This window comes from Anas platyrhynchos, chromosome 1, assembly GCF_047663525.1.
Source record: "Anas platyrhynchos isolate ZD024472 breed Pekin duck chromosome 1, IASCAAS_PekinDuck_T2T, whole genome shotgun sequence".
In the NCBI taxonomy this organism is placed as follows: domain Eukaryota; kingdom Metazoa; phylum Chordata; class Aves; order Anseriformes; family Anatidae; genus Anas; species Anas platyrhynchos.
The window spans coordinates 28,586,004-28,598,444 of record NC_092587.1 but is presented as its reverse complement, the minus strand read 5'-3'; the positions used below and the strand labels follow the sequence as shown (position 1 = coordinate 28,598,444).

The window sequence follows — 12,441 nt, the reverse complement described above, 5'->3', positions numbered from 1 at the left end:
CAGCAGAAGACAAAAAGTAACATTTTGGGGTACGATTCACATTTTAAGTTTTACACCACGTGGGCTTTCCGTATAGATACAGACGGCAATAAGGATTTCTGGGCGGTTAGCGTGAAAAAACACGATTAATTCCTTCCTACTGCCACCAGAAGCGTGTTTTATTCCCTATTTTCACAGCGTGTCCCTTCTGACAAAAAAAAATAAGGATAAAAACCCGTTTTTTATTAAATTCGCGCCCGCCACGCGCGCAGAGCCCGGGCAACCCCCTCCCCCCCCCCATTCCCGTCAGCCGAGCCCGCCGCCCCCAGCATGCCCCGCGTCACGGCGCCGCTGACGTCGCGGGCCCCTTCCGCGCGGCCGCGTCACGGGTTTCGCGCGGCCGAGCCGGGCGCCGCCCGCTGATTGGTCGAGGCGGCGGCGCGGCGCTAGGCCCCGCCCCCTAGGCTATAAAAGCGGCGCCGGGCGCCCCCTCGGCGCCTTTCGCCCCGGGTGCCTGAGAGGAGAAAGATGCATCGACTCCGCTCGCGGGCCTCCACGGGGATTTCTGCCTTCGCCGCCCGTCCGTCCTCCGCCTGCCGCCGCCAATCCCCTCCGCTGCCCCGGCCCGGGAAGGCCGCCTCGCAGAGACGTTGGAGTAAAAAGCCCGCCTGCTCCTCCATCGGCTGATCCTCGGCCCTGCCCGGCCAGGGGGGGAGCGCGGACGCCGGCAGCCGGCCGGAGGGAAGGGCAGCGCGCGGGGAGCCCGCCGGGACCAGCGCCGCCGCGGCCATGCCCAAGGCCAAGAAGCGGGGAGGCGCCCACCAGCGCGGCGCCGGTGAGACGGTGGGGCCGGGGCGGGCCGGGAGCGGGGAGCGGGAGCCGGGCCGGGAGCCGCGGGGCCTCCGTGAGGCGCCCGCCGGGCCCGGGCTCCGCGCGCCGGGGCGGGGCCGGCGCTGACAGGAGCCGGCTCCGGGGCCGCCGGGTCGCGGGCACTGCGCATGCGCCCGGGGGGGTGCGGGGAGGGGGGGGGAAACGGGCCTGGAGGCGGCGGCGGGGCCCGGCCCGCGGGGGGAGGGGGGGGGCAGGGGGGGAGGGCTGGCCGCAGTTTGGGGGGAAATACCAGGGGTTTGGGGCTAAAAGGGGGCTGTGGGGAGTGCTCGGTTTGTGTGGAGGCGGGGGTGTGGGAAGGAGAAGGGGTCGCGGTGGCTGCAGGGCGGGGAGGCTTTGTCACGGCTGTCACGGCCCTGACCCAAACCGCGCGGGCAGCTTCCAGCATCCTCCTGCGGCCGCTTTTACACCCATCTGTGCTGGCTATTGCCGTGCTGCCCTCTGGGTCTGACACCACTAGGAGTGTGAAGGTGGCTGTGCCAGAGCTCTGAGCTTTGCGTGTTCTCCACCCCTGCAAGCACACTCGTGTTTGCCCCCTGTAACCATAGGAAACACCCCGAGTGTGGGCAGTGTGACAGCCAGACGTTTAGGGCCTCGTAAGCATCCAGAGTGAGAATCCAGCCTTACTGGAAAACGCTCACACGTTGATCAGCTCAGGCTTGGTTCTGCCTAAATAAAAAAGCTTTGCTGGAGTCTTGGTCGTCAGGAAGTCTGCCTGAGACAGGCAAGCATTGTGTGCTGGCCTCTGATGTAATTTTTCTGGTACAATTGCCTCCAAATAAAGTGGAAGAGTAAAATTCAGAGTTCAATGGAAGGCATCTGGAAAGGCTGTTGGACAAACAACGGTAAAATTGTTATTTTTTCATATTCAACTTCAGTAGATACAGCTAGAATAAGGCAATAGTAGGCCATATTATAAAGAATAAGGCAATACAGTAGAATAAGGCACTAATAGAGCATACAGTATTACCAGCTCAAACTTGCCCAATTATTACTGCTCTAAAAATAAGATACAGACATGAGAAGCTCTAGAGATGAGTACAAAAGGCAATAATGATGCTTTCTTAAAAAAGACTGAAGTTACTAAAAAGAGGCCTTCTTAAAGGGGGGAAAAATATCTTATTGCAACTTTGATGTTTTAGCTTCTACTAAAAATGAGCTAAGACTACAACTCTTTCAGCTTGCTTGGAACATAAATCTTAACAGCTGGAGCAGTTGATCAGAGCGTAGGCCTGCATGTTGCTGATAGTGCACATACTGCACTTAATCCAGTAAATCCCACGTTGAACTGGGTAATGTATGTTTGCCTACACTTCTAACCTAGACCAGCTTGAAGTCTGGCAAATTTGAAATGTAAAGACTGTGGCAAGTTTTCAGGTAGCTGTTCCTAACAGTTAATATAAAGCTATTTTTAGGGCACAGTCACAGGAGAGTGCAGTAACGTGACTTTGGTTACAGAATAATCCTAAACCTAGAGTTAGGAATGCTACCAATACTTGGAAAACTAGGTGGGTTCTTCCCTACTGTTCACATGTGATTTTCCAGAGCTGAGCCCAACAAGTCTTCTGGACAGGTGGGAATAAAGGAGGAGGTAGAGGGCAGGACACGTGCTTTGGGTCTGGATCAGAGCGAGTGGGTGTGTTGAGAGGATTAAATTCTACTTTTGGTATCCAGATCTTTCTTCTGTGTTCAAGTTACTGACCAGTTGTGTTCATCTTTCTTTAAGGTGGTCAGCCCAGAAATGTGCAGCCTTTTAGTGATGAAGATGCTTCAATTGAAACTATGAGCCACTGCAGTGGCTTCAGTGATCCTGCTAGCTTCACTGAGGATGGTAAATTCTTCAATTTTTATCTTCCTCCTTTATTATTAGGCTACTTTCTGCGGGAATTACAATCTTTAGAGACAAAAAATCAAGGTACACTGCAAAAAAATAGTGTTACAGGGGAGGTGGGAGAGTTCGAGATGGAGTGACTTGCACTTAGTGGTTTGGGGTGAGGTTTGTACTGTGGAAGACCACAGTGTCTGTGTAGGCAGCAGCTTGTCTTCTCCACAACCTGGGCTGTTGTTAATGACCTCTTGTTGGGAGGAGAGGACCTGAAGGCCTGCTCCTGCTTCAGGGGGATGAGCCTGGGAGCCTCCCCTGTGAATACGTGCAGTACCTGTACCCAAGACACTGTGTGGAATATCCCCCTGTGTGCCAGAGGTAGAAACGGTGGACAGGATGAAAATGTACTGTTGGCCGGAAGGGTGCTGGTCTGTCAGTTGTGCAGAGCTTATGTAAGAGCCAATTAAGCCCTGCATTCATTCTTAGAACATGTAATGAGTAGGTACAGAAACAGCACGGGTGTATCAACTGGTCAGCTTTCATAAGAGGCAGTTCAATGTAGTTGTAATACTGAACAATTCTGTTGCTGTTGTCTATGCTGAATGACTTATTGGTACTAAAAATGTTCAGTGTTAGATACTAATGTGTACACTAAAAATATGTGTCTAAATCAATTATTTCTTATGGACTAGGGCCTGAAGTTGATGAAGAAGCCACTCAAGAAGACTTAGAATACAAATTGAAGGGATTTATTGATCTTACATTGGACAAGAGGTACAGTATGCTTTGAAAAATTGAAGAAATTAATTTATACGTTTGGTGGCTTCCTGATAAAATAGGGGAAGTTCTTTGCTTTCTGAAACTGTTTATTTCACATTGGAGAGGACTTGCTTTTCTTTTGGATCTGAAAAGCCTACCAAGTGCTTAGATAAGTGAGACTCAGACTTTCCTAAGAGCTTCAAGTAGATTAACTTTATTTCTAGCCTGTTGTGCTATTGTGAGCTGTGATTCCAGCCTTGTGCTGGAACTTTTCACTCCTTGAGGGAAGGAGATAATTTATAACACTTCATGCTTTATAGTACCGCAGTGGGTTGCTCTCTCTTGGGACCAGACAGATGTAGACTACGGTAAAATCAAAGGCTGAGCTTTAACTGGCGTTGATTTCAAGAAGTTTTCATTCTTTCTTTTAACAGTGCCAAAACAAGACAAGCAGCACTTGAAAGTCTGAAAAGTGCATTTTCTTCTAAAATATTATATGAATTTATCATGGAAAGGAGAATGACACTAACTGACAGCATTGAGCGCTGCATAAAGAAAGGTAAAGTGCTTGCTATTAGGAAGCTGTCATGCCAATGACATGCCTTGTTTGTTTGGAAGAAGTGTGTGAGGCTTCTCTAGTACTTTGTAGTACTTAATTTAGTTCTGTTTACAAAATTCCTTTTCTGAATTTGGATGGCATATTTTAAGTGACCTCAAAAATTAACTGAAATTACCTTCCGTCATTCTGTTTGGTTTCTGAGTTTCCACTTAAAGGTTTTCAAACTAATGCCTTTAACTGAAGGGAGGAGTGCACGGGGTGATCACTCACCACAGTGTGTTAATGTCTAGGTAAGAGTGAGGAGCAGTGTGCAGCTGCCGGACTGGCATGTCTCCTGTGCGTGCAGATGGGGTCAGGCATTGAAAGTGAGGAGATTTTTAAGACCCTTGGTCCGGTTCTGAAGAAGATCGTCTGTGATGGAACAGCCAGTGTCCAAGCCCGGCAGGCCGTAAGTCTTGGAAGGTTAAATGCTTCTTGCCATTGAGGGGCAGAGGGCAGTTTTAGGCAGTCTCACTATTGTGTCATCCAGAAGTAAAGGTTACTGCACTGGTGTAAACACCTCATGTTGACGTATGCTCAGGGTGATACATAGCAAATTTCACTGTCTCAGAGGAACTCCACCTAAAGCTTGAATGTTATTCTCCCCTTTAACCTAGGAACGCTGCTGGAGAGCTGTTATAGCTAGTATTTTTGTGCATTTCTTAACTTGCAATATTGCACTCGCCTTAATCGCAGTTCTGAGGGCTGAGTGACACAGGACACGTTTTCAGATTGTCAGTTCTTTCAGGCCATGCTGTTACCTTTGTTCTTGGGCGATTTTGTTTAACTCCTTTAGAAAAATGTTTTCCCTCTGGCTGTGCCTTCCTATATTTATATTTTATATTTATAAAATAGTATCCGTCCTTTGGAAGAGGAAATAGCTCAATAGCAGTTGTTTCTACAAACAAAAGCTTGCTCTGGCATTTAGTGTGATCTTTGAGTATAGTTTTGGATACTGTGTGGTTTTGTAGAGCAAATGTCACTTTGGAAAGAAAATCCTATTTATTGTAAGGAGAAGTGGAACAGAATTGGGGTAATAGGGAAGAGACTTGTGGGACCTTACAATAAAAGTTGGGTAGTTCCAAGAAAGGCTGTTGAAGTCAGTGTTCTCACGCCATATAACTAATAGTGGGCAGAGGGAAAAGTTTCCTACAGCTGTAAATAAATGCCATATGTCCATTACTATTTTTAATCTGTATAATTTTACTAGTGGACTCTATGGGGATTTAAAATAAATGGACAAAGGGAGTGCTATGTGTAGGACTTGTAAGATGTTGAACAGAACATGAAAAGTGAATGCTTGAGAGTGGCATATGTTGTAAAACCATCCTGAGAGAAAACAGGAAGTGAGATCTAACTATTGTGAAGGAGCTGGATTAAGCAATCTTGAAGACTAAGGCTTTAATCTCGAGTCTTCATTACTCCAGCTGCCACATTTCAAATGCCGTATTTAAAGACTTTGTCAATCGTAATATTAACATCAAATGCTGACAGTTCTTTTTCTTTTGTCTAGTGTGCAACCTGCTTAGGGATTTGCTGTTTCATTGTCACTGATGACATTACGGTGAGGATCAGTAATATTTCCTTTCTTTCAATTGATATGAAAATGTGCAAGTCTTCAGCAACTTCCGTAACCTTTTTACCTCTGTTCAGGAGCTGTACTCCACTATGGAATGCCTGGAAAACATCTTCATAAAAGCTTATCCGCGAGATAGAGACACTAATGGTGTGTCAAGTACTCCCAATACTGTTCTTCACATCAGTGCACTCTTAGCATGGACACTGTTGTTGACCATTTGTCCAATGAATGAAGTGAAGAAGAAAATTGAAATGTGAGTATCATTCTGGAAAACAGAACGTGTGGCATCGCTTCATTTCACAGAAATGAACAGTAATTAACAACATGTTCTTGAAATATTCCTTAGGCACTTGCATAAACTTCCAAGTATGCTATCTTGTGATGATGTCAACATGAGGATAGCAGCTGGAGAAACACTAGCTCTTCTGTTTGAACTGGCACGCGAAACAGATGCTGTAAGTATCAGTCAGCAGTTTTATTGCGTTGGGGTGATGATGACAAACTGTTAACCCATGTTACAGAGTATCCCTGATCTCAGCAAGTGGCATCCAGTTCACTGGGGATGGTCTCAGTAGTGAGACAGCCTCAGTTTAAGTGGGTACAGCAAGATTTTCAAGCAAGTTAGCTATCATTTTTACACTGATTCCAGTGCTGCAAAGTAGGACCAGTATAAAGCAAACATAAACGCACCACATCAAACAGTAGTTAAGAGTAACTAGAAATGCAGTGTGCAAGCTTTAGCATCTAAGTACAACACCTGCTTTTTAAAAAGCGAAATGATCCCTAAAAATAGATTTTCCAAGATAAAACGCTGTTACTGTAGTGGGAACATTCATCAGATGCTTACTGTTCTGCAGGCAAGTTCTATCGATTCCTAACCTGCACAATTTAGTTCTCATATAAAAATCTATCCTTAAGCAATAACCATGTTTATTTCTAGTATTCTTTCCCAGTATCCTCGGGAAAAACTAGCATTGTGGAACAGTTAAGCAGCACTTGTGACTATTCTAGTCAGCTGCAAATTAAGAGGGGATGTCTTGAAACAATTTGCACAAACCTTGTGCAGATGCCAGTGTTACTACTGGAGATTTCTTAGAGTTTGCATTTGAGTTGCATTGGATGGAAGCTACTCTGTATTACCTCATGCACAGCTGAACTTGTCTTTATGATCTTCAATACGCCTTATTAATTTCTGAATTGGTTTTCTGACAGCATGGAAGAAAATTGTTTCCACTCACACAAAGCACAGTTTGTCATAGCTGCCTGAGTGACTCCTAGCTTGATGAAGGCTGCTGTGCTTTGCCAAAACACTGTCCAAAGGACAACTAGTTGACTCGAGCATACAAAACACTGGCATGGCAAAATTTGAAACAATATGCAGAGGCTTGGGTATAACTTCAAACAGGAGGGATTTGAGTCCTAACTGGAAGCCAACATTGAAAGAAAAGGAGACCAGAACTTGATCGTTTACTTGGTCAAACTTACTGCCAATAACTGTAAATTCAATAATAAGTCCGTATTGACATAAAACCTATTCCTTTCCATTAAGGAAAGGCTCCATTAACTGCTACCAATAACTTGCTTTAGATACTTAAAAACCACTTCAGATTAAAGATGCTTACCATGTTAGCCCTGACTACTAGCATGGAGCTGATAGTGTCCCACTTTTATTTAAAGAGTCAGGGACATCACTAAGTTAACAACTTGTAGATACTTTCATGCCCAGAATTTGGAGAGGTCAGTCTCTTGCAGGGACAAATGTTGAGGCCAGAAACTGAAAGTCTCTTTTCTTTTTTGGATTAGGATTTCTTTTATGAAGACATGGAACTTCTGACAGAGAAACTAAGAGCTCTAGCTACCGATGGGAATAAGCACCGAGCCAAAGTAGATAAAAGAAAGCAGCGATCTGTCTTCAGAGATGTTCTGCGAGCTGTGGAGGTGATCTTTTTGGCTTTTATGAATGTATTGATTGTAAACCATGTAGCATACAACTCAATGAAAGTTACTGTTTCAGTGAAGAAGACAAAAGAAGTTGTCTTAAATGAGATTTCAGATTATTCTGATCATTTTCCAGTACAATTTATCAAAATTGTAATTTGTAAATTTAAATGCAACTTATTTTTTTTAGGAGCTTAGCAAAGTCAAACTCTTTCCTCTGCATTTGACTTTAGTGTCAAAGAGTTTTTTCTATTGAAAACAAGCTGAACATCATATTGTAAATCCTAAATATTCTTTATTTTATGCCCTGAGCAATTTTTTCATGCAAAACTTGTAGTACATTCAGATTAACATCCTGAATAGCTTGAAAAGGTTTATTTCAATATATTCTTTTATTTTTTTATTGAATTGATGTGTATAACAAATAAAACAGCTTAGTAGTGAGATATTTGTAAATGACATCTCTGTCAGGGGCTGAAGAAGTGTTTGCATATGGGTGGGAGGGAGTAAGTGTTTTAATTCTTGCGCATCACAGATGTGAAGGAGAAGGCTTTGGAGTGATTTGAATTCACCTTTGAGATGACCTGCAAAGGAGTCTGAGTCACTTATTAGCACTTGTTATGTTCCATCGTCACAAGCGTAGCTTTCTTCATAGTACTGCAGTTGAAGGGTGGGGTGTAAATGATGCTCAAACTGACTGGAAGGTGACTCAATCTCAGAACTGCTTTTTTTCCTGGAGATGAGTCCAATTCCTGATGTCACTTTCAAGAAAAGAGTTAGGTACATATACTTGAACACCTGACTTGAAAAATCATAAATGTTCTTTCCTTTAATTTTGTACAGGAGCGTGACTTTCCTACAGAGACAGTAAAATTTGGACCTGAGCGCATGTATATTGACTGCTGGGTTAAAAAACAAACTTATGATACCTTCAAGGAGATTCTGGGGTCAGGGATGCAATATCATCTGCAGGTGAGCTGCTGTTTGATCCATGCTCAGACTGTTAACTAGAGGTTTCTTAGTGGCAACTGAAAATGAGGTACAAAATCATGGGCAGGACATGATGAAATTGTTTTTTGTGTTAAGTTTTAGAAGAACAGTTACATAAATGAAAACTGTTCAAAAACACTTAAATGTTTACTTGAATTCGGCAAAGTAAAGGCCATGCCTCCTTGATACAAGATCTATTCTAATACCTTGAGTTAAAAATAGAGAGGGGGAAGAACTACAGCGAGCTAGAACTTTCTGGGTGAGTTGGGTTAGCAGTTCAAAGACTTCTTTGAAAAGTATGAGACTCAAGTTGAATATTTAAATAGCTTCAGGGTGTTCCTCCTCACCTCCTCCTGAATCCCCTTGCAGTAGAGTGGTGCAGTCATCTGGCTGCTGTAAAGCTGCCCACTTCCACCATCTCTGTCCTTATCTGTTAGAGACTGCCTGTTCCCTACTCTTCCCACTTCCAATATGCATTGGAACAGAACTACAGCGTAGGGGTGTGTGTTCCCAAAGTGTTCCCAAATGTGATAATTGTGGGGTTAAAGTCTTTGGTCCAATGTGAATTGCATTTCTAAATGATTGGGGCAGGAGCTGGCATGTAACACTTTTTTTTTTTTTTTCAAATATTTTTACAGCCAGATAGAACAAATTAGTGTTGTGAAACAATATGGATCTGTGTCCAGCTGCATAGTCTTGTGCAAAGGACATAGCAGGACAGTGTGTAACTTGCTGGGACAAACAAACAAAATCACTGGGGGGTGGCTTTGCGTTTGCCTGATAGGACTGTTTCAGTTCTTGGCCTTATGCAGGTATAAGGAGGAACTGTTCCCTGGATCAGTTGCAGAAATTAAGAGTTCTGTTGAGTTGCTGCTGTTTCTTAGTGGAATACTGGTATTTTACTCAGTCATCTGTGACTTTTCATCAGAAGGGAAATTTACTGTTTGATATGTCTCTTGTTTAGTCAAATGATTTTCTTCGGAATGTGTTTGAGCTTGGTCCACCAGTAATGCTCGATGCTGCAGCTCTTAAAACAATGAAGATCTCCCGTTTTGAAAGGGTAGGTTATTGAATCTCAGTATATTTTCTGTACTTAACACACTAATAGTATTCAAACTGTGGGCTTCAGAAGATAATCATCTTTAAATTAAACCAAGCTTCATTGTTTTGAGTGAGAATAAATCTTTGCATGTCTTTGACCTCTTATTTTGGCTTTTCCATTGAGGCACCTGTCCTCTTCAGTCTTCCAGGGAGGTCTGAAGGTTGATTTGGTTGCCAGTTGGTGTCAGATTTATGCTCCATACATGTGATGCTTGAGTTCATATGACAGACAGCCCTAGATTTTGGGGTTGGGGATGTTCAGAAAATCTTATACTAATATACTTAATCTATTCTGTGCCTGTATGATGCTCAAGAGTGACTAAAATTTATGGAAATGCTTCTAGTCCTTACACTCCAAACTTCCTTCAAGCATACACATATTAAAAGTCAGCCTTTGGTACAAAGATCATATTGCATGTTTCAGAAGGCCAGCCAACCAATTCATTAAAGTAAAAAAAAAAAAAAAAATACAAAAAATACTTTCAATGTTTCTTTGCCTTAAAAATCTGTAAGGGGCATCAAACTTCTGAATGTCTGTGATTAATTTCTCTTTTTTTTATCTTGTAGCACTTATACAATTCTGCTGCATTCAAGGCTCGGACAAAAGCTAGAAGCAAATGTCGTGATAAAAGAGCAGATGTGGGGGAATTTTTCTAGATCTCTGTGGGGTTCAATTTTAACTATTTCATAATTGATTTGTAACCTTTAATTGACTTTTTTATTTCTGTACTCAGCTTGCATTTGTGCGCAGGGATATTGTATAAAATCTGTAAATACAATGCATGTTGCTTAGTTGCATATACACTGTACATAGATTGCTGTAAGATTGGGTGCTGGGGAACATTGTAACACTTGCAGCTTGCTCCAACCCTGGATATATTGTAACTCAACTGTTCAATGCTGTGCATAAATGTAGTCAACTGCCATGTGTCAGATTGGATTCCTTACTTGATAGTAAGGTAAATTACATGAATTCATTGACCAAATGTTTTGGTAGGAATGTGCTAATAAGGAAGGATGAACCTGTTCATGTGACATTATTTTAGTACCTTTTTGAACTCCGAGTCATCAATGGACAAAGATGGACAAAAATTTCTTTATAGTATGAATTTATGCAGAAGAGGACTGAAGCTAAATTACCTTCACGTACAACAAAGTAGTAAATGACATACTTGCCTCTGTAAAATAAATATCCATGTTTTGAGATTGGATGTTTACTTTTTGGAATAAAGATCTTTCTCACTGCTTCCTTTGTCTTAGTGACTACTCATCTGGGAAGTTAGAATGCTAGCACAACCTGGGTTTTGAAGGAGAGGAGTTCTTCATGTGGAACAGTTACCTGCCTGTTCTGATATGGTTGACTTAAGATTCCTTGGCAGATCACAGAGTCATCTAGGCTGGAATAGACCTTAAGATCACTGAATCCAACCTCTGACCTAACACTAACCAGTCCCTTCACTAAACCATATCACTGAGCTCTACATCTAAACGTCTTTTAAAGACCTCCAGGGATGGTGACTCCACCACTTCCCTGGGCAGCCAGTTCCAATGCCTCACAACCAGTAAAGAAGTTCTTCATAAGATCCAACCTAAAACACCCCTGGCACAACTTTAGCCCATTCCCCCTCGTCCTGTCACCAGGCACGTGGGAGAACAGACCAACCTCCACCTTGCTACAGCCTCCTTTAAGGTATCTCTAAAGAGCAATAAGGTCGCCCATGAGCCTCCTTTTCTCCAGGCTGAACAAACCCAGCTCCCTCAGCTGCTCCTCATAGGACTTGTTCTCCAGGCCCCTCACCAGCTTCGTCACCCTTCTCTGGACTCACTTGAGCACCTCCATGTCCTGTAGTGAGGGGCCCAAAACTGAACACAGTACTCGAGGTGCGGCCTCACCAGAGCCAAGTACAGGGGGATGATCACTTCCAAAGCCCTGCTGGCCACGCTGCTGCTTATACAAGCCAGGATGCTCATGGCCTTCTTGGCCACCTGAGCACACTGCTGGCTCATATTCAGCTGACTATTGACCAATAATCCCAGGTCCTTCTCTGCGAGGCAGCTTTCTAACCACTCAACCATCTTCAAACTTCCAGATCTAGAGGAACACTTTGGCTGCAGCCTAAAAGCCATATGTACAGAAGCTCCCCCAAGCCAGCCAATCTTCTTCCCATGACCTGCCAGAAAACAGCTGTCCTGGTTTCAGCTGGAATAGAGCTAATTTTCCTCCTAGGAGCTGGTAGGGTGCTATGCTGTGGATTATGATGAAAAGAGTGTTGATACCACACTGATGTTTTAATTGTTGCAGAGCAGTGCTTACACTAAGCCAAGGACTTCTCAGCTTCTCGCTCCATCCTGCCAATGGGCAGGCTGGGGGTGCAGCAGGAGCTGGGAGGGGACAGACCCAGGACAGCTGACCCAAACTGGCCAAAGGGGTATTCCATACCCTCTGGCATCATGCTAAACAATAGATAGGGGTGGCTAGCTGGGATGGGAGGGGGCGTTGGTCAATGGGTGGTGAGCAATTGCATTGTGCATCACATATTCCGTACGCATTAGTAGCAGTACTATTATCGTTATTATTTTGTTTTCCTGTCTTAATAAACTGTCTCTGTCTCGACTCACAGGCTTCATTTTCCTATTTCTCTCCCCCATCCAAGAGAGGGAGGGGGGAGGCTGAGTGAACAGCTGTGTGGTGCTTAGCTGCCGGCCAGGGGAAACCACAACAGCAATGTAGTCATGTAACCAAATTAAAGCCAAAACTTTCAGCCCGGTCCTTGACCTGAACAG

The 12,441-nt window shown here is 43.9% G+C and overlaps 1 protein-coding gene across 2 annotated transcripts; it reads left to right on the top strand.

Annotated features, from left to right (window-relative positions):
• The first annotated feature begins 463 nt into the window (after positions 1 to 463).
• IFRD1 (interferon related developmental regulator 1) lies at positions 464 to 10,903 on the top strand. 2 transcript variants are annotated; one of them, XM_027457370.3, is made up of 12 exons: positions 464 to 814; positions 2,594 to 2,698; positions 3,385 to 3,466; positions 3,886 to 4,010; positions 4,301 to 4,458; positions 5,563 to 5,613; positions 5,703 to 5,881; positions 5,975 to 6,083; positions 7,432 to 7,566; positions 8,410 to 8,538; positions 9,521 to 9,616; positions 10,225 to 10,903. In XM_027457370.3, the coding sequence occupies exons 1-12, from the start codon at positions 769 to 771 to the stop codon at positions 10,312 to 10,314; spliced, it is 1,305 nt and encodes a 434-aa protein (XP_027313171.1). In that variant the 5' UTR covers positions 464 to 768; the 3' UTR covers positions 10,315 to 10,903. The 2 variants fall into 2 exon arrangements, with proteins under 2 accessions (XP_027313171.1, XP_071889765.1); XM_072033664.1 differs by lacking the exon at positions 464 to 814 and adding an exon at positions 1,171 to 1,712.
• The last annotated feature ends 1,538 nt before the right edge of the window (positions 10,904 to 12,441 follow it).

Bases quoted from the DNA above. Each gene is read 5' to 3' on its own strand.
- IFRD1 (XM_027457370.3), top strand. From the start codon at position 769: ATGCCCAAGGCCAAGAAGCGGGGAGGCGCCCACCAGCGCGGCGCCG. The intron at 4,459-5,562 runs GTAAGTCTTGGA...TCTTTTGTCTAG, and splicing joins GTGTCCAAGCCCGGCAGGCC to TGTGCAACCTGCTTAGGGAT. The intron at 6,084-7,431 runs GTAAGTATCAGT...TTTTTGGATTAG, and splicing joins TGGCACGCGAAACAGATGCT to GATTTCTTTTATGAAGACAT.